Source organism: Chlorocebus sabaeus, chromosome 15 (genome assembly GCF_047675955.1).
Source record: "Chlorocebus sabaeus isolate Y175 chromosome 15, mChlSab1.0.hap1, whole genome shotgun sequence".
NCBI lineage: Eukaryota > Metazoa > Chordata > Mammalia > Primates > Cercopithecidae > Chlorocebus > Chlorocebus sabaeus.
This window is the reverse complement of record NC_132918.1, coordinates 69,887,981-69,907,445: the sequence shown is the minus strand read 5'-3', so window position 1 is coordinate 69,907,445 and position 19,465 is coordinate 69,887,981. Positions and strand designations below refer to the sequence as shown.

General features: G+C 40.1%; 1 protein-coding gene across 1 annotated transcript in view; it reads left to right on the top strand.

The window, feature by feature from the left end:
- The window catches only part of LOC103241769 (uncharacterized), a 31,739-nt gene that overhangs the window by 10,201 nt on the left and 2,073 nt on the right, over positions 1 to 19,465 (top strand). Inside the window, exons 2-5 of the mRNA XM_073023811.1 lie at positions 8,725 to 9,205; positions 10,078 to 10,344; positions 12,098 to 12,200; positions 19,021 to 19,275. Of these exons, the coding sequence (XP_072879912.1) occupies positions 8,725 to 9,205; positions 10,078 to 10,263 (667 nt within the window). The 3' untranslated portion in view covers positions 10,264 to 10,344; positions 12,098 to 12,200; positions 19,021 to 19,275. The remainder of the gene's footprint in view (positions 1 to 8,724; positions 9,206 to 10,077; positions 10,345 to 12,097; positions 12,201 to 19,020; positions 19,276 to 19,465) is intronic.

The window sequence follows — 19,465 nt, the reverse complement described above, 5'->3', positions numbered from 1 at the left end:
TCTTGCCAAACTGAGGAAAGAGAGATTAGACTTCAGAGGTGCTGAAGTGACTGACAGAGTCCCAGAGCCCCAGAGCAGAAAATGCTGCAAAAGAAGAAGCTCCCCAAAGTTCCCAGGGATTCTCATTAGTCACTAGCTGAATACTAAGGCATGCATGTGAGGACAAGACTCCACAAAGCCTGGAAGAAAACAAGTGCCAGAGAATGACGAGCTGAAGAAAGATTCTAGAGAGGCTCAAGGCCAGGAGTCACTGGGGTTCTGACAAGCCGGTGCCTTGTGGGAAAATAGCAAGCAGACTATTATACAGGCAGATAGGGTTTCAGATGGAGGGGACAGAAAAAAATTTTTTTGAAGAAATAGTAGCTGAAATTTTTCCAATTTCGAGGGAAAAAACAACACTACCAACCAAAAAGCTCAATTAACTATAAGCAGCATTTTTAAAATAAGAAAAAAAAGAAAGATTACATATAGATACTTCATAATCTAATTTTAAAACCGTGGCAAAGAGAAAAATTTTACAGAAGCCAGAAAAAAATAGACACATTACATATTAATACATACAGGGCAGCAGCGGTGAGAATTACCACCGACTTTTCACCTGAAACAGTGCAAGTCAGAAGGCAATGCTATGGTATCTATAATGTGCCGAAAGGAAAAAGCTGTCACCCGGGAATTATATATCTAGTAAAAATATCCTTTAAAAATGAAGGCAAACTAAAAATATTTCAAGATGAGCAGATGCCTAGAGAATTTACCACCACCATCAGATTTTCTCTACAAGAAATGTTAAAAGAGTATCTTCAGGCTTTAAGAAAATGATATGGGTGGAAACTTAAATCTACATAAGGGAATGAAGAGCACTGGAAGTGGGAAATGTGTGAATAACTGTAAAAGCAGGGTGAGGAGGGGTCCCTACAAGGCGAGGGCCTACCATATGAAATCAGAGCCTACGACGAGTGAGGAAGACATTCACTCAAGAAAAGAGAGAAATGACAGATTCTAGGACTGGGCCAGATAAAATAATAGACAAACCTGGAACTTTTATTGTACCAGAGAACAAGGGTACCCAAAGAAAGATGAGGACATGTGAAAAAACTCAGAAGCCAGCTGGAGGGCCAGCAGCATAAATTCAAGCAACAAAATGAAGAATAATGTCATTGATGATAACCTATTGTCTAAAACTGGAAACCATGAGTCCAAATTGATATAAATAAATGAATAAATTCAAGGTTAATGAAGAACTGAATATTTGCTTACATCCAAAGTATATCCCTATAAAACACTTACTAATTGTGAAGGACAAAAAAGTAACTTTACAGTTGAGAAACCTGACAGACACCCCCTTAATCAAGTGGCCAATGGGAACATCATCAGTAATAGGTCAAATTGAAATTGTGTGCCGCCTGATGACTACAACAAGAAGGACACAACATCACCTCTGGGATATCCTTGCCGAAGATGTGTAATCTGAACCATACGAGTTCAGAAAACAAGTTAGGAAAAAATTGGACAATTCTGTGAAATTACTACTTTTAATCTTCAAAAGCGTCAAGGTTGTGGAAATCAAGACTGAAAGGGATACTAAGATGGACCCTTTTCTTTATATAAAGGAGATTGAGACAACTGACAAAATTTGACTGAGGTTTGAAGATTGGGTAGCAGTAATAAATTAATGTTAATATCCCGATTTCAATGGTGGTATTGTGAGTATGTAGGGGAGTGTCCTGGTTTGTGAGACAGGTGCACCAGAAAACACGATGGGACTAAATACTCCAATTAAAAGGCAGAAGTTGTCAGACCAGGCAAAAAAGCAAGATCCAGCTACATCCTATTTACCAGAAGCACACTTTAAATACATGTAACTATATTTATATATTTATATTTATGTAAAAATTATAAATATATATTTGAAGAATTCTTCAAATAGCGTGTTCATTGTTCATCCTCTCTTAGTAGAATGTAACTCCTAAAAGGATGAGAATTTTTTAATGTTCTCCTCTCTTTCTAAAGCTCCTCAGAACCTAGAACAGAGATTGGCACATAGTAAATGCTTTTATGTATGTGTGTATATATATATGTGTGTGTATATATAGATGTGTGTGTGTGTGTGTGTGTGTGTGTATATGTACAGAGAGAGACAGACAGACAAAGAGAGAGAGGGAGACAGATTAACTCTTCCTCTTAAACTGTCAGCTCGTGAAGGATGTGTTTCCTGCACCATTGTTTCTCAGTGGCTTGGCAAATAGAAGACCCTCAATAAATGTTGGGGGAATGGATAAAAGCATTAAGTTACTTGGCTTGCCATTATAAATGAAGTTAAATTCACATGAAATTTCTTGCTGTTATTTTAAAAGAAATTAAAACAAATTTAAATGAAATCAAAATTAAGCCATAATTTATTAAAAAATTGTATGGCTGCTTAACCATGTTAACATACATTTACTAAGTTATCTTTTATCTGCTCCCTCCTCTATTTTAAAAAACTATAAATGGAAACATTTTGCCAAGGTTTTTATTTCTACTGGAGTAGATATCCCAGGTGTTGATTACCAGATGATTGTGATAATGGCCATGAAACTTCATTACCACTAAAAACTCTGGGCCTAGCAAAATCTCACTTACAGGCGTTTTCAGTTTCTTATAAGATATACTGATAACATGAATTAAAGTATCTTCTTAAGTATACCCTGCCCTGATTTTACTCTTGCCCATATTTCCATGCATGAGAAAAAAGAATTCACTTTCCCATTGTAATCCATACAGATTAAATCTATTTCACTTTTTCCATAGAAATTGAATTATTTTTATAAACTAAAGTGGGAATCTGAATTAAAAAAAAAAAAAAAAACAACATTGACTAGCGCTTTTGTGACTACAAAGCTAATAGTTGGTTCAAAAATACGCAATCTATGCTCATAATTGTAATCCTTTCTTTCTTAAAACATTAACATTACATTGTAGAGATGAATTTTTTTAACTTTTTAAATTAACTTATTACACACATATGGAAAAATATACAAATCTTAAGTTTACAGCTCAATGAATTATCACAAATGAACACACGGAGTATAACTAGGACCTAGGTTGAGAAATCGAACATTATCATCACCCTAAAAGTTCACTTCTTTACCTCCCCCAACCACTCTGCCTGCCTTCCTCCCTAGAGATATTCCTTCTCCCGACCTCTAACATGCTAGATAAATAAATTTTTGCCTGCCTTTTAATTTTATATGTCATATACAGTATGTACATGTTTTATATCTTGCTGCTTTCACTCAACATTATGTTTTTATAGAGGTTAACTTTTCATCTTAAATTTAAATCATTATTGGATTTTATGTGATAAAATGTAATCAAACATTACCCTTGAATTCATTCTCCTTATAAACAATGTAAATTCTAGCAAAATATAATTTTACCAAATGTTATAAAGTCACTAAAATAGCTAGATGTTGAGAGCAACAGTTGCTAAACCAGATTTTTATTGAACGTAATAAAAGCATTCAAACTAGTACTCAGCTAAGTGATTTGCAATACACTGCTGAGAATTTATTTCCCTTTGAAAACCCTTCTATCCAAAAATTACTGTAGAGATAGCAAAATATATTTCTTTTCAAGGCTCTGTATATTTCATTGCTCTTTGGTGTTAGATTTGAAGTGGGTTATTTGTAGAGAGAACTATGCATCTGTGTAACACTCAAGTAACATATACACTCTATTGGTTCTTCCCTGTGATTAGGCTGTCACTGATACTATAGAGTTTTACAGATTACAGGTTTTGCCTAAAGCTACAGTCAGCTCTCTTACCCAGTAATTGGATAGACAGATTTGGCTCAGCTCAGCAAGTCTGTACTTCTGTATGCAAAAGAAGCCCTGAATTGAAATACAGCAGCCTTGCCAGGTCAGGATAAACAGAACTCAGTGGGGAAGTTTAGAAAATCGCCTTTAAAGAACACTTTTCATCCTATTTCTACGCCTTTGTTAACTGACTTTCATAGCTTACGGATATACATATATATGTATATGTATAATTAAGCATTAAAAACAATCATCCAAATTTTGACTTTCTTTAAAAGAATTTCTAAATTTTAAAATGTTGGCTTGATTGAAAGTGAATGTTTTCTAACTTTCTGTGCTCAGGTACATACAAACCTTGAAGCTTTTCAGACTCTGATTTTTGTTTGTTTGTTTATTTTCAGGACATAACATTGCTATAAAAATAAACAGATTACATGAGCACCATGAGCTGCTATTTAATTTCAAAAACTCTAAAATCCTAAGTTAGTTTGCTTATAACACACTCGCTCCATAATGAAACTTAAATCTGGAGCATTTTAAGTAATAAACGTATGTATAGTGTGGGTGAGCTTATGACACCACAAAACCTTTACTTTTTCACTTCATAAATTTGCTGCTGTATTGGCCCACATATAAAACTTTTTTAGGCCACCTTAATTTTCAAAGGAGAGGAAAATTGCAAGTTGCAAAAATAAACTCTGTCACATAAAACTTTCCATCTGTAGCCCCCGGAGCAATTGAAGGAGTGAAAATGTGCCCTGATACCCCTTCCTTCCTTTTGCTTTAGGTGTTTCCAGCTAGAGTTACCGATACTGAAATTTAAATACAATTGCTACCTTAGCACGCCAGCCAGTCTGTTAGAAGTTGCGTTCTATTACTTTGCTGGCCCCAAAAAGGGGCTAGTGTCTCTCACAGTCAAGCATTGTTAAATACAGAAAGCTTTTGAAAATGGAGATTTTTAAAACAGATTTAAGGTGATTTAATCACCTCCCTCCTCCAATTCTTCCACCAGCCTCTCTCCTCTCAGCATCTCCAAAGGGAGGTTTGGCAAAGGAGGAAGAAATAACAGTTCTTTAGTTCTTTGCAAAAGAGGGAAAGATACTTGCGAGCTATTGTCTCTGCTTCCCTGTCCAGGCCAATTCTCTAGCTTAGAAAAGAATTCTGACCCCTCAGACAAAGAGCATCTTAAGTATGAGTTCTGACTCTCCATTTGCCGTTCGGCTTTGTGCAAGTTTTTTTTAACCTTGCCAAACTTCAGTTTTACCATCTGTAAAATGGGAGTGATATTTCTTACCTCATAGGGTTGTTGTGAGGATTAAGTGGGAAAACAATATATATGAAGCCTTTAGCACATAATAAGCACTAATAAATATTTGCTATTATGACTACCGCATTTGGGATAAGATGATGTGGCCCAGGCTGCTGGCTGTGCACTGAGGCTCCGTTCCCTTCTCTTCCTTGTCATACAGCTGGGCCGTATATCCCAGGCTTTCTCATGGGAGGTAGGGCCACAGGGCTGAGTTCCAGCCAAGAGAAGGTGAACAAAAATTATGTGTGCCACTTTTAGCTCAAAGCTTTCAAGCAGATGCTCCCTTGACCCTACATTGCCCCTTCTACCTAGATGCAAAAGATTACATCAAAGGGATAGTAGAGACACAGATAAGAAAACCCAGGGTCCTAGAGTAACAACATGAAAGAGAATAGCCACCACTACACCCCAACCAAGAAAAACTATCATTGACTATTCTTTGTGCCATTATTTATCTTGGGGTCTATTTGTTACACAGCTACCTTGCCTAATTGAAACAGCTGGTAAGGAGACAGAATTCACATTTAAAATACTGTTGGTCTGGTGGGGCAGCGGTTCTCACTGTAAAACAAATGAGAAATGTTCAATTGCTTGAAAGTCTAGCTTAGCCTTTCTCTTTCACATCTCTATTTAGTTTCTGTCTTGAGCTTAATTTTCTTTTACCAATACTGTTCACTCTGCACAGTTCCCACATATATGCGCACCCCCTTCTGTCTCCTGGACCTAATTTTTGTTAACACAGCCAAAAGAGGGTGTGATCTGGGGTCGGGAGGCAGGGGGGTAGGAGTGCTTTATTTAAATCCCAAAGGAAAATGAAAGCAAAATAGGAGCATGGTTTTCTAATTTTAAGAACCGTAATAAAAGTACTTATGCAATTTACTGAGCATGAAAGCCCTGTAAACACAGAATTTGGATTCTTTGCTGTTTGGTTCCTGGTTGTGAGTGGTGGGCGCCATCTTGTTTCATTCTGCCTGAGAGCAGTCTACCTAAATATACAGCTCTGCTCAAAGAGAAATAGTTGTAGGGAATATACTTCAATACACTTCACAGTGCAATCCTCCCCCTCCTCACTGGTCTGGGCAGCCACGACCTATCTCCACTTTGGAGGGTATACCTAGTTTAGAGTTCATGTGCGAGTCATTAGTGTTTAAATGCCTTGAGCCTCAATAAATGATGTGGCCGTTTCCAGCTTCGATAATAAGCTTTACCCACTTTCTGAGGTGTTCTATGACTCAGAACACATTCCTAAGTCAGAGATTGTTAATATTACAAACGTACAGTATCAGTAAGGTTATGCCCCACGAGTAAATACATCCAGCTAAGGGCACTGCTAAAAATAGCCCCAGAATATAGGTGAGGAACGACTAATCAAGCTTTACCTAAAACATGTAGGAATCCACAAAGGGGCCCATTCTTCCTTTCCAGCTCCATTATCCAAATTTCAGGTGTTCTTGGCCATTAAACAAAAACTGTCAATGGGGAATTGTTCAGTTTGACTATCGGTTAATTCATAACCTAGAGTATCAACAATTTAGCAAGATTTAGATTTTAAGTGAAGTGAAGGAACCCAAAGTGCATAGTATTTCTGCACAGTGTTCTCAATGGCAATGCTAAACTGGGGTTGCTTTATCAGTATAAAACACTTTGGAACAGAAACAACAGCAAAATCTGAGTGTCATTATCCAAGGTAAATCATCCCTTACTCTTTAGTCTTTTAGAAGATAGTTAAGACTTCCCAAATGTATGTATGGTAGATTCAAACCACTCCTAAGCACATGTATATCTGTGCCAATGATTTCAAGGTAGGAGAGGGGGCTCAGTAAGCTACCAACAGAAAGCACAGATTTGAAGGCAGTTTTTGATACATTAAATTACTGCCCAAGACCAATCTGAAAGCAGACTTAGGCTTTAGCACCTTCCTAGCAATGACAAACTAAGATTATAACCCACTTTGCTAAAAAGGATAGTTTTTAAATGTTCTATTAACATACAGAAATGAAAACCCTGAAATGTCATAACCAACAACATGTAGGAAGCCATTATCTGAAGTGTAAGCAACTGCATAGTGCTATTTTAATTATGCATTGCAGGGAAACTGTGATTGTGTCTTCGCCAGTATTTTATTAGAATGTCAATTCAATTGAATTACATCCCATGGGAAAGATTAGCATGGATTTTAGTATGGATGTGTGAAAGTGTTGCTGTGCCCAGGCCAACTTTTAAAAGTTGTGTGCTAATGAGAGTGAAAATGGAAAGAGAAGTGTGAGTTTCTCTGGTCCAAGAAATCCTGCAGCCATTCTTTCCTCCATTCCACTGTAATCCTCACTACATTTGCAAATGGTACAAACTGAACACAAAGCCTGCCAGACATCAACACTGCACTTTGAGCATTATGAGAGGATCAAAGGGATTTAGGATGAGGAAATGTATGTTCAGACATCTATTCCTCAGCTTAAAACAGGCAGGGAATTAAATATTGAACTATACAGCGAATGGAAATTTATTTGAATCAAATTTTTAAATCTCACCCCTCCACACACACACACAAAGGAACTTCAGGATTTGGGGTCACCTATGATAACGCCCACATTTTACTAAAGAAACAGAGTCAGGAAAATAGGGTCACTTGACTAGCAAATTAGTGGCAGTGCAAATTTGCTAAGGTCAGTTCACTGCCCTTCTTTTTATATTGCTATTTTATATTGCTCTTGCTATTACTACAGTTTCTGGACAGTGCTTCAACACTTCCCATTTTGTCTTTTATTGACTTTTTTTTTGAAACTTACAATTAAGGGGAAAACCTGAGTATACGATACAGGTGTTTCTTTGACCAGGTAAAAATAGGACCAAGTAAAGGAAATAGGTAAAAATCGAAGAGATGTAGTATTGGTGAAATCTCCGCCCTCCCCAGGGCAAGCTATGTTTATGGATTGCTAGTCTTGGAACACTAGCTGAGACAAGCCCCTGAGAAAAAGCCTGTGAGCTGCTGCTTCTGTGGCCCTCCACTTTCTGCAGTTTCCTTTCTTTTTAGTCCTTGGTGTTTCCAGAATTTATCACCACCTGCCCAGATGAAAATTAAAATCACTTCAGGAAACTCAAAGTAGTATGTTTTCTTCTGTGATGATCAAGAAATTCAATGGCCATTTCGTGATGCCTTCACTATTAAATCTCAGAGCAGAACCCACTGTCCTTTGGACAATCTGACCTTTGTACTCTCCTCTCACACAGACCCCAGGAGAGGGGAGGATTGACCAGCCCTGTGGGTGGGGGTGGAACCTGGGATGTGCTGCTGTTACAGATTCTCAACCTACCGCCCACTTCCCTTCCCCCCACTCCTCCGCCCATCACACACACACAGTCCAGCCTCCCACCGGACCCCTGACCTCAGTACCCCCTGCAGTGCAAGGAGGAATAAGTCAGGAGGTAAGAGCCCGCCCTCCATGGAGCCTTTAAGGCTCTGCTCGCCCCCTTCAGCGCTGGGCAGTGCAAAGGCCTGGTGACTGCGTAAATGGTGGGTGCAAGGCGGGGGGCTTGGGGACAGGAGCCGCCAGCCAGCTGGGCCGGGCACACCACTCGTGAGGTTAGGCCTATTGAAAACATCAAATCGCCTGAGCCAGGATAGACGCCACACATGCATTCAATGCCAAGGGCATTGGAGCAAAACTTGGAGACGCAGGACTCCAAGTGTCTCTTCCCTCAGTCCCGGGTCTGAACTCGCGGGGGAATCTCCCACTCTCTTCCCGACCAGGCGCCGGCCTCGTGGCCCCCACTCTGTCGACCTCCACCCGCTCCTCGCCCGCCCGCTCACGGTCCCCCGGGCCCGCCGCCTGCGGCCCGCCCTTCCTCCGCCGCCGGGTCACTCCGGGACAGGCGCCCTCCCCCCGCTCTCCCCGCGGCGGGAGCCCAAGGCTCCAGCGGCTGCGGCGGCGGAACCCCGTGCCAGTGCCGGGCTTTGAACTCCCGCGCGACACTGGAACCCACCCCCAACCCCCGTGTCCCGACTCCGGGCTCCCGGCGACCGGCGGCCGCGACCACGGTGGACCGAAGCTCGGCGAAGCCCCTGGCCGTGCCCCAGGTGACCGAGTAAAGGGCGCCCCGGTGAGGAGACGGACGGCAGGCGCCCACGGCTTGGAGGGGCTGCCTTAGGCTGCAGGACTGAGAATCCAGCTATTCGCTCGGGCTTTACACCTTGAGTGTTTCTTGCTATGACCCTGAGCCCGGCCCTGGCTCTGCGAGCCGGCTGAGAGCGCTGGGCGACCCCTCCCGGGTCCCGGGACTCGAGTCTCCTCCGCTGCGCGTTAGGCAGCTCGGTGAGCCCTCGCTGGCCTGGCAGCGCGTCGGAAGAACAGGGAGGGTGGGGCCGCGCGGATCTTGCAGGAGTGAGCTCCTAACTCTGGGACTCCAAGCTCCCAGCAGGTCTTTTTTAATGGAAATGTTATTGAGGCCGGCTACACTATCCTGGGCAAAACCCCATGCAATTGTTGTAATGTATATTTCATTGCAGTATCAAAGGTGCCTGGTGCACAGCTAGATGCTTGTTCACGAACTTCACACACCTGTTTAACTAGCAGTCACACCAAGCAACAGAACATGACCTGCACCCTCAATGCCCCTCAGCTCTTCCACCAATTGGGGCAATCCCTACCCTGGCTTCCAACACCAGGACTAGTTTTGCCTGTTTTTGTACTTTATGTAGATAGAATCATAGGGAATGTGCTCTTTTGTGTCTGGTTTCTTTTCACTCAATAGCATGCTAGTGAGATTCATCCATGTGTTTGCCTATGGTTGAAGATGGTTGTTTCTCACTGCTGTACACAGTATTCCTTTGTATATATTACAATTCGTTTATTCATTCTATTTTAATGAAATATAGGTAGCTTCCAGTTTTGTGGTTGTTATAAAAAATGCTATTGTGAACATTCTAGTAGATGCCTTTTGATGACCACTTTTCCTTTTCTGTGGATAAATAGGAATGGAATTGCTGGATCTTACGAAGGCATTTGCTCAGCTTTGGTAGACATGGCCAAGAGGTTTCCAAAGGGCTGCACCCGCTTACCACTTACCAACAATATCTTAGAATCCAGTGGCTCCAAGACCAAGTATTGATTGAGGACCTACTGTGTAGCTGGGAAAGAGCAGGGCGCAGGACACACTGAGCCCCTACCCTCAGGAGTTCCAACAAGAGACAGACTATACACACCTCAGCAAACACCCGGACAAACTACTGCCTAGTGGAGGTAAGTGCTGGGAAAATAGTAAAACTGGGCCGTGAGATGGAGAAGGGCATGTAAAATGGGCTGGTTGGAGAAGGCTTCTGTGAAGAGACAACTGAGTCTAGACCTCAAAGACAAGAAGGAACTCTGGATAAAGACAGGGCATAGGCAGGAAGTCATCCCAATCTCTCCTGCCTTTTTTTGCCTCCGGGTTTATAAGACTCCTCAGACTTGGGCAGAACCAAGTTGCAGTTTCCAAGGTCTTCAAGTTCACTGTGCTGCTGCTACTTGGGAGGGGGTGGGGGAAGAAAATCCCAGGAAGCCTCTGGCCAGAGCACCCACCTCTCCCAGCCTCTGAACTCCCAGACACTTCTTTCCCAGTATCTCCACCTTCTGTTGTATAGTTAGTGCTCGTTATACTTTGTGCCCACACTCCACATTTTGCCAAGTACTTTACCACTTGAAACAATATTTCTCACTTCTAGTTATTAATGAGGTAGCCTGGTGTTAGACACATCGTGAGTCCCCAGAAAGGAAACAGACAACATGAAAACATTAACTTGCCCAAGGCCAAAAGGCGAGTCAGCGAAAGATCAAAGGAGGCTCTGGACGGTCCATACCACCCTCTAGGCACTGTGCTGAGGACTTCTATACAGTGTCCCTTTCATTACCACAGCAAACCCCCAAAGTGGGCATCATTATCTCCATTTAACACCTAAGGAAACTAAGACAAGGGAGATTACCCAACAAACCTGAAGTCACATAGTTAACAAGCCGGGAAGTCCAGACACAAACCCAGAATTGTCTACCTTTGAAACCCCGTCTCAGGTCAGGTTTCCTAGAAGCAGAACCTGTGACCAAGATTCATGCTGAGGCAATTATCGTCAGGAGTGCTGTTAGGAGAAGAGTGGGGGGAGCAGAATTGGGCAGGGGAGAGGGTGAGCAAGACTCTCATCTCAACTGGAAACTGACGTTAGTCTATCCCACTAGGAACATGAACTACATCACAGGGTTAGTCTCACTTTGAAGCAAAGGGGGAGGCTTTTGTAGCTATTGTCATGCAGCCCTGGCAGTTCTCCAGAGAAGGGAACATCTTTGGGCCCTTAGCAATCAACACACCACAGAAGGGGAGGGAAGTACCAGATCAATGAAGGGGCTTCAGCTGGGAACCAACAGCACCCACTGTGCCCAGTCTCAGCTTGTCTTTGCCCCAGGCTCCCTTGGGGTACTGAGGATGCCCAGATCACTCCCTGCTCCAAACACTGCAGTCTTCCCACCCCTCCTACACCAGGGGTTCTTTAGGAAGGGCTTGTTAAAACTCAGATTGCTGGGCCCCACCCCCAGAATTTACAATGTAATAGGGCAGAGTGGGATCTGATAATTTTCGTTTCCAACAACCAGGTGATACCTTGCTGCTTGTCTGGGGTGCGCTCTTTGAGATCCACTGTTCTGCAGCATCATTTTAGGGCATTACACCTGTGACATCTAAGCTAGACTAATCTGCCAGTGATCCCTTATTTTAACTAGGTTATCTGGACAATATGTCTCCCCAAATAGTTACTCTTCTGCTGGAAATATGAGACTCGGTGGCAGATAACTTGAATACAAAAGTCTTCACGGCACCCTGTTGGTGATACCAATGATTCAATCCAACCAAAAAGAAAACTGGGAACTCTAAGCATTAAAGGAAAGGCTTGAGGCAAAATATTAAATTAGCCAAAATTTTGCCATCAGGTCCTGAGACTCTTATTCTACCTTATGTGTCTCCTCTTTCTAGATTCCACTCATGGGCCCAGAACATTTTATGCTGAAACTGCCTCATACCTGTTCGCAAGTGATTTGAGTCCATCTCCTCCAAACAAACATTAAAATCAGCCAAGGTAGGAATATTTACAGCATGGGAATCAGCAAATTCTAAAAAACAGGAATCTTTATTTCCAGAGAGCTAGTTACTAAACTTTTACCACATACCACTGCATCACCAGACCGTTAAAAGCTATTTGAAAAAAGATTAACAAACTCACACCAATGTATAGTCGACAATAAAATCTAATACTTCTGTGTGCCAAACACATACCTATTATGTGCCAACACTATGCTGAGTGCTTTCTCATGTTTTTATTTTATTTTCACAATAACCTACAGAGGTGTTTTTATCCTAAGAAGAGAAAAATTAGATTCTCAGAAGTTACATGACTTCCTCAAGGTCACACAACCAGTTAAAGGCTACTCCAGCGTTCCAAGCCACATTGACTAATGCCAAAAATCTAGGTTCTTTCTACTGCTGCATTCCTACTTACTTGTAGTTTGAGAGATTAAGGAGACTAAGTCTTAAACCAAAGAAATCATTTTTTCAATGCAGCAGTTCACAAATGCTTCAGTCTCAAGACTCTTTCATACTCTCAAAAAGTGTTGAGGACCCGAAAGAGCTTTGGTTCTGAGGATTATAAATAGGATATATAAATAGCATCAATAAATAGGGTATTATAAATAGCATCAATAGTATTAGAATAGAAAATGAGTAATGTTTAAAATATTTTTACTAATCATTTAAAATTAACGATGATAAATCCTTATGTATTAATGTAAAGAACATGTTTTCTTAAAAACAACTATATTTTCCAAAACAAGAAACTATTTAGTGAACAAAAGGCATTATTTTACACATTTGCAAAATGTTTAAATGTCGTTTCTTGCTAATATAACAGAACATCACAGACCAGGTAATTTTAAAAGAAAATAAATTTATTTGGCTCATAGTTCTAGAGGCTGGGAAGTCCAAGATCAAGGGGCTGTATCTGTAGGACCTTCTTGCTACATCCTAACATGACAGAAGGACAAGGAAGCATGTAAGGCAGAGAGAAAAACAGAAACCATACTTCATCCTTTTATCAGGAGCCCACTCCTGAGATAAATACCCAACTCCTACAATAAGGATATTAATCTACCACCTAAAGATCCCATGTCCCAATTAATTTATCCAATGAAATTTCAACATGATTTTTCGAGTGAGCATTCAAACCATAGCATTTAGTTTAATAGTATAACTGGAGTCCCATAACTGCTTCTGCATTCAATCTGGGGCAGTATGTTGTTTGAGTTGAAGTATGTGAAGAAAATATGACCGTATCCAGCTTGGAAAGGCAGGATCTCATGGACCCCCCAGAAATGGTCTTGAGGACCACCAGGGGTCTTGGAATCACTTTGATGACTGCTGATCTAATTATTAGATGTCAGGCTCAGGACAGTGATGGGAAGACAGTAGGCTTCAAACTTTAGTCCATCCAATCTTAGGAGTTAAGATTATTTAGAATTTGACTAAGCTAGGGAGCTAAATGGCTATTTTATAAGGTAAACATAAAAGTTCCCCCTGCCACTGCTCTCTCTCTCTCTCTCTCTCTGTCTCTCCCTCTCCCTCTCCCTCTCTCTCCTTCTCTCTTTCCTCCTCTCTTTCTGTCTTTTAAATCCCAGTAACTGCCAGCCCACTGATTTGCCAAATCCCAACAATGGCATTTGCAATACCATTTATTCATTCAGCAAATTATATTAAGCATCTAATATGTACCAGGCAGCATACTAGACAATGAGGATATAAAAGTATATAAAACATCCACAGTGGCTACCTCTTTGGGGCTTACATTTTACTGGGAGAGACAGGCTATGTCACATACAGAAATGTGTGGTTCCATAAAAAGATAATGAGAGATTTTCTGCAGAAGGAAGTCTTTTCTGATAAGTGCTAAGGGGAGTCCTGAGGATTCCTAGAAGTGAATTCAGAAAAGGTGGGAAGGAAATGGGGCACTCAGATAGCAAGACTAAAAGTGATGTGAAATAAGACCTATAGCCTATGTCAAGGATTTGGCTCCTAAAAAAAACAAAAAACAAGTTTTTTACCGGAAAAGGGTGTGATACGATGACACTGTTCAGAAGGCTTTTGAGTAGCCTAGGCAAGACAAGGTCTAGGCAAACTTCAGCTCACATGAGTAGAGGGGGATTAAGACAAGTGCACAGATTTGAGAGATGTCAGAAGGTAAAACTGATAGAAGTCAATGCTGAGTTGGATATGGGGAAGGAGAAGGTATCAGGAATACCTCCCAGATTGCTTCAAACATCTATTGAACACCCCCTATGTGTCAGTCACTGCACAAGGATCTGATGTCACAGCCAAATAGGAATTGGGATTAGGTTTGACTAGAAGTAATAGAAAAATAAAAACTATTCATTTCTTAAATGAAATAGGCCTTTCTGTTTTTATCGTCTCTCATTTAAAAGTCTATAAGCCCAAGTTCCAGGATCCTACTTCTTGAAATTTAGGATCCTCTGACTTTGTTGCTCCCCAAGGCTGGACCTCCATTCCCAAGGGTCCCCAAGATGGTTTCTCCAGGTCTGGCCATTGTACAAATGTCCAGCCATCAGGAAGAGGAGGGTGAAAAATAAGGGGCAAAGCATAAAGGAACTTCCCAGATGCAACCAGACAACACTTTGTTTTTGTCCATTGCTCAGAATTTATTCAGTAGCCCCAAAGATGCTGAAGGGATGCTAGGGAGCACAGTCTTCATTCTCGGGAGCCATATGTACAGCTAGAAGTTTTACTACCAAGGAATAAGAGGAAAAATATAATGAGGGACAACATAGTTTTCACAAATACAGAATTAGACTCAAGTGTTCCATTTTTGAGGGCTTACAGCAGTCTGAGGTCAATGGTTTCCATCTTGTGTATCCAATAAAAAATTGGAATCAGAGTCAATGTTATAATGTGGCCATTTTGACTCTGATTCCAATATTTTATTGAATTAATTTAATTAGTATTAAGGCACGGTGATAGTTCTCATTTCATTTTGTATGCAAAACTTTCCTGATTTGATGTGCTTCAATTGAATACTTTAAGGGATTATAGCCATAGGATTCTATTTTCCATAAATGATTAATTAATTTTGTTCAAAATATCTGAAATATTATTAAGCATATTAAAAGAAGGCACTGAATTATAAACTTTATGAAAGCACTGCTTAAATCATGAAACATATTTCTTGTTAAATTAATTTAAATAACAAATTTAGTGAACAAGTTTATGTAGAGGTATTTTCTCCTCCAATATGAGTGATTCGAAAACTAGCAAGAAAATGTATTTTAAAATTTACCTTTCCTTATTGTTTTCAAGCTAAAATTTGTGCACAAAGGTTTTAATGTGTATATATGTGTCTGTATATGTAAATAAACATCTGTTTTCCTGTGTGAAGTTATTGCCCTACAAGAAAGCATGATGTATATCAATTTGGATGACTTGAAGTATATTTTATGAGATAATTAAAGTATAAACTGTTCCTAAACTATTAACCTTCTGGTAGCTTCATAAATGTAGCAGCTGATGACATACCACAAAGTACAACTGTCAACTTTTAAGATATGAGCTAAGCTTGCTTGCTCAGATTTGGGCATAGATAAGAAACTTGACTCAGTCTAGTTTTATAGTTGCCCAGAGATTTAAATAAGAAGGGATGATTGTCTATCACAGCTCATAATAATGCACTTAAATTTAGAGCTCCAAATACCCCCACTCCCCAGTCGGCATGCTTCTCGAGGCCTTCGGACTGAAAAACTGCAGCTGTGTTTATGTGGTAATTTAGAATCCCTATTACATATGCAAGCAACTGGGTTCCATGGCTCAATCACAATTCATTCATTTTGCTTTTTTTGTACCAAAGAAATAAAATCAGAGAACTCTATAGCATTATGGCCAGCCCCTCAAAATCACAAAAATCAGGAGATTGAAAATGATAGCCCCACAAAACCCACAAATCGTTTCCATTTGCCATTAAATAAAGTTCACAACAGAAATTCCAGATATATGTAGTTAAGGTGTGTTATTCAGTTCAGCAAACATTTAGTAAGACAAAAAAACAAGTAGCCATAGTAAAATAAATTAAAACATGAATAAGGAAAGGCCTTTACTTTGAGGATACTGAAGCCTAAAAGAAGATATTTCGAATCAAGCACCATGTGTCTATTTGTGTGCATGAGAGCGTGTGTGTGTGTGTGTGCGTGTGCGCGCTTTATGGAGAACACCAATAAATGAACTAAGTTTGTTTCCAGATATGAATAAAATTCTCCAATACTTTTCTTTGGGAATGTTACAAATCTGTGCAGTCATATTATTTATGATTCACATAGCAAAGATTTTTAAAGTATTTGTCTATTGTCTAGCTCCACAGTGACCCTAGCAAAAGTATCTGTAGTTCATCTTGTTACGTATACTAGCCTGACTCTGAAAAGTTATGTAGAAATTGGCTTTTGTGCAAATGGAAGACTGTTTTCATGATGCTTAATAGTTAACTCAAATTCAAATTTTAAAGTCATATTCTAATTCAGGTGTTTTTTTATAGATCTGGGCTTTTCTCATATTATTTTTACTTATTGAATGTGTGTGTCTACAGTGTGAGGGGGATGTACCAGCATCTTATAAGGAAAATCATTTTACTCTAGAACATTCAACACTTTTTAAAGGTGCTGTAGAGAAATGGAATTTTTATAATCATTTTGGAACATAACATAGACTCCTTCTAATTTACTCGTGGGTTGCATTTCAGATGTTAAGTTGATTGGTATGCAAAAGTTGCTACTGGAAATAACCTCTTACATGTTAAGTTTTCAAGAAAGCACACAAAAGCAATTCATTAATCTAAGATATGGCTCTGTCATAACTGTTCCTAACTATGTTTTTTTCCCTCTAACTTTTGAGCACTCCTGAAGTAGGGAATCAACAACTCTCTTGTCTTTTCAACTCAGTAGGCAAGGACTTCACAACCTCAAAGTCACAATGATTGCTAAACCAGGGCTCCTGAGGTGACGAGAGAGGGGTTGGGAAGGATGACTGAAGGGCAGGACAACTGAGCTATAAGGGATGAGATGATGGGATGGAAGGTAAGGGACCTTTTGCTTTCTTTTCTAAGGAGTTATAGAAAAGAACTGCCATTACTGAGATTGATAAAAGGAAAATAAACATCAAGCAGTATGACTCCATCTTTTTTTTTTCTCTAGACAGGGTGTGTTGCCCAGGCTGGAGTGCAGAGACATGATCTGGGCTCACTGCAACCTCCATCTCCTGGGTTCAAGTGATTCTCCCACCTCAGCCTCCTGAGTAGCTGGGACTACAGGCATGCGCCACCCAGCTAATTTTTGTACTTTTTGGTAGAGATGGGGTTTCACCATGTTGGCCAGGCTGATCTCAAACTCCTGACCTCAGGTGATCTGCCCACCTCAGCCTCCCGAAGTACTGGGATTACAGGCGTGAACCACTGCACCTGGCCTGGCTCCGTCTTACAAACTTTTTGCTCTCGAAACAATTAGATAGATATATGATTGATTAATTGATTGATTGATTGATTGAGATGTATGATAGGAGTTTTGAAAGTGGTGAGAAAAATTAAAGATACACATACAGGCCAGTATGTACAGGCTGATTTCAAAGTCAAATTACATGGGTTCTAAACCCTGATTTACCACTTGGAAGTTGCATGACTTACAGCAAGTATTTAAATCTGTCTGGCCTTGGTTTCCCTATCAGAAAAAAAAGAGATAATAATAGAACTGTACTGAATTCATAGAATGTGGTAACAGAGTAAATGAGATAATCCATATAAAGTCATTAGCACAATGTCCAGAACATAGGAAGTGCTCAATAACATTAGCCAACAGCAGCAGCAGTAACATTATTTTTATGGAACATTGTTGAAAGCTGCAGGGATATAGAAAAAAACATATTCAGTGGGAGGGTAAGTTCCAACTTAACTGGATTTGTGACCCTGAATGGATCATTCAATTTCCTGGGATCTCATCTTCCTCAGGATATGTCTAGATAAGCCAATGTTTCTCGAGTGTCAATGTGTGTGCAATCACCTGAGGATCTTGTTAAAATGAAGATTCTAATTCAGCAGGTCGGGGGTGGGACCTGAGATTCTGCACTGCTAACATGTTCCAGAATGAGATTGGTACTGATGGTCTGGGTACTACACGTTGAGTAGTAAAGATCCAGATGGTATCCAGTGAGTGTCCTTTTCAGCTTCAATCCAGTTTATAATTAAGACACTGGCCCATTTTTGTATATAAAGAAAGAATGAAAAATTCAGGTTCACTTTTGAGAAAAATTAATCTCATATTAACATGGGAATTTTGTCTCTAGAGCTCCAAGAGATTGGAAGAGAAGGTCAGGATTAATCTGAAGGTTCAGATAATTGGCTGCTGAGAAAGTGCCAACATCCCAAGGGGGATATTTCCTAATGAGGTCCTCAGGAAAGAGGCATTTTAAGTTGGGAAGGTTTTTTTTTTTTTCTTGATTCTGGAAGGCAGCATGGCATCATAGTGAAGAATGAGGGTGTGTGTGTGAGGGGTGGAGGGGTGTGTGTATGTAATCAGCTACACCTGGATGGTTATCTCAACTCTGCAATGTAATGGCTGACCTTGGGCAAATTTCTTAATTTTTGTCAATTTCATTATCTCATCTGTAAAATAGGAATAGCAGTACTTTGTTGGACTCTACTGACAATTAATTGATATAGGGCCTAATGTACTTAGCACAAGGCTTACATGCACAGGTAAGTGCCAGAAAATGTTGTCTATTAAAATTATCATCATCATCATTACCATTAGCTTTATATTAGGAATGCTTGAAGGCTAACCATTATAATCTTAATTCTATTTTAGTTTCGGTGACAGTGGTTCTCAAACTCCAGTGTGCCCTAGAATCAACTGGATGGCTTATTAACACAGATTGCTGGGCCTCATCCTCAGAGATACTGATTCTGTAAGCAGTTCTTCGGTGGGGTCTAAGCGTCTGCATTTTTAACAGACTCTCAGGTGATATGACGCTCCTGGTCTGGGGACCACATTTTGGGAACCAACAATCTACAGAATTACTTCCTATAACTGGCATGATTATTAAGTGATGATGAATCTTTGGTAAGTAAATTTTCCACCCAAGTGAAGGTTACCTCAGATGCGACACTTTCATTTTAATCCCTTTTTGATGAAAACTTTTCTAAAATATATCATTTTTATTCTTATATATGTGAACAAGGGGCTTTTAAATACCACTTAGCTTTTCTTTTGATTGAAGTTATCATATAATTCCTCTTGATTTCAGAAGGGA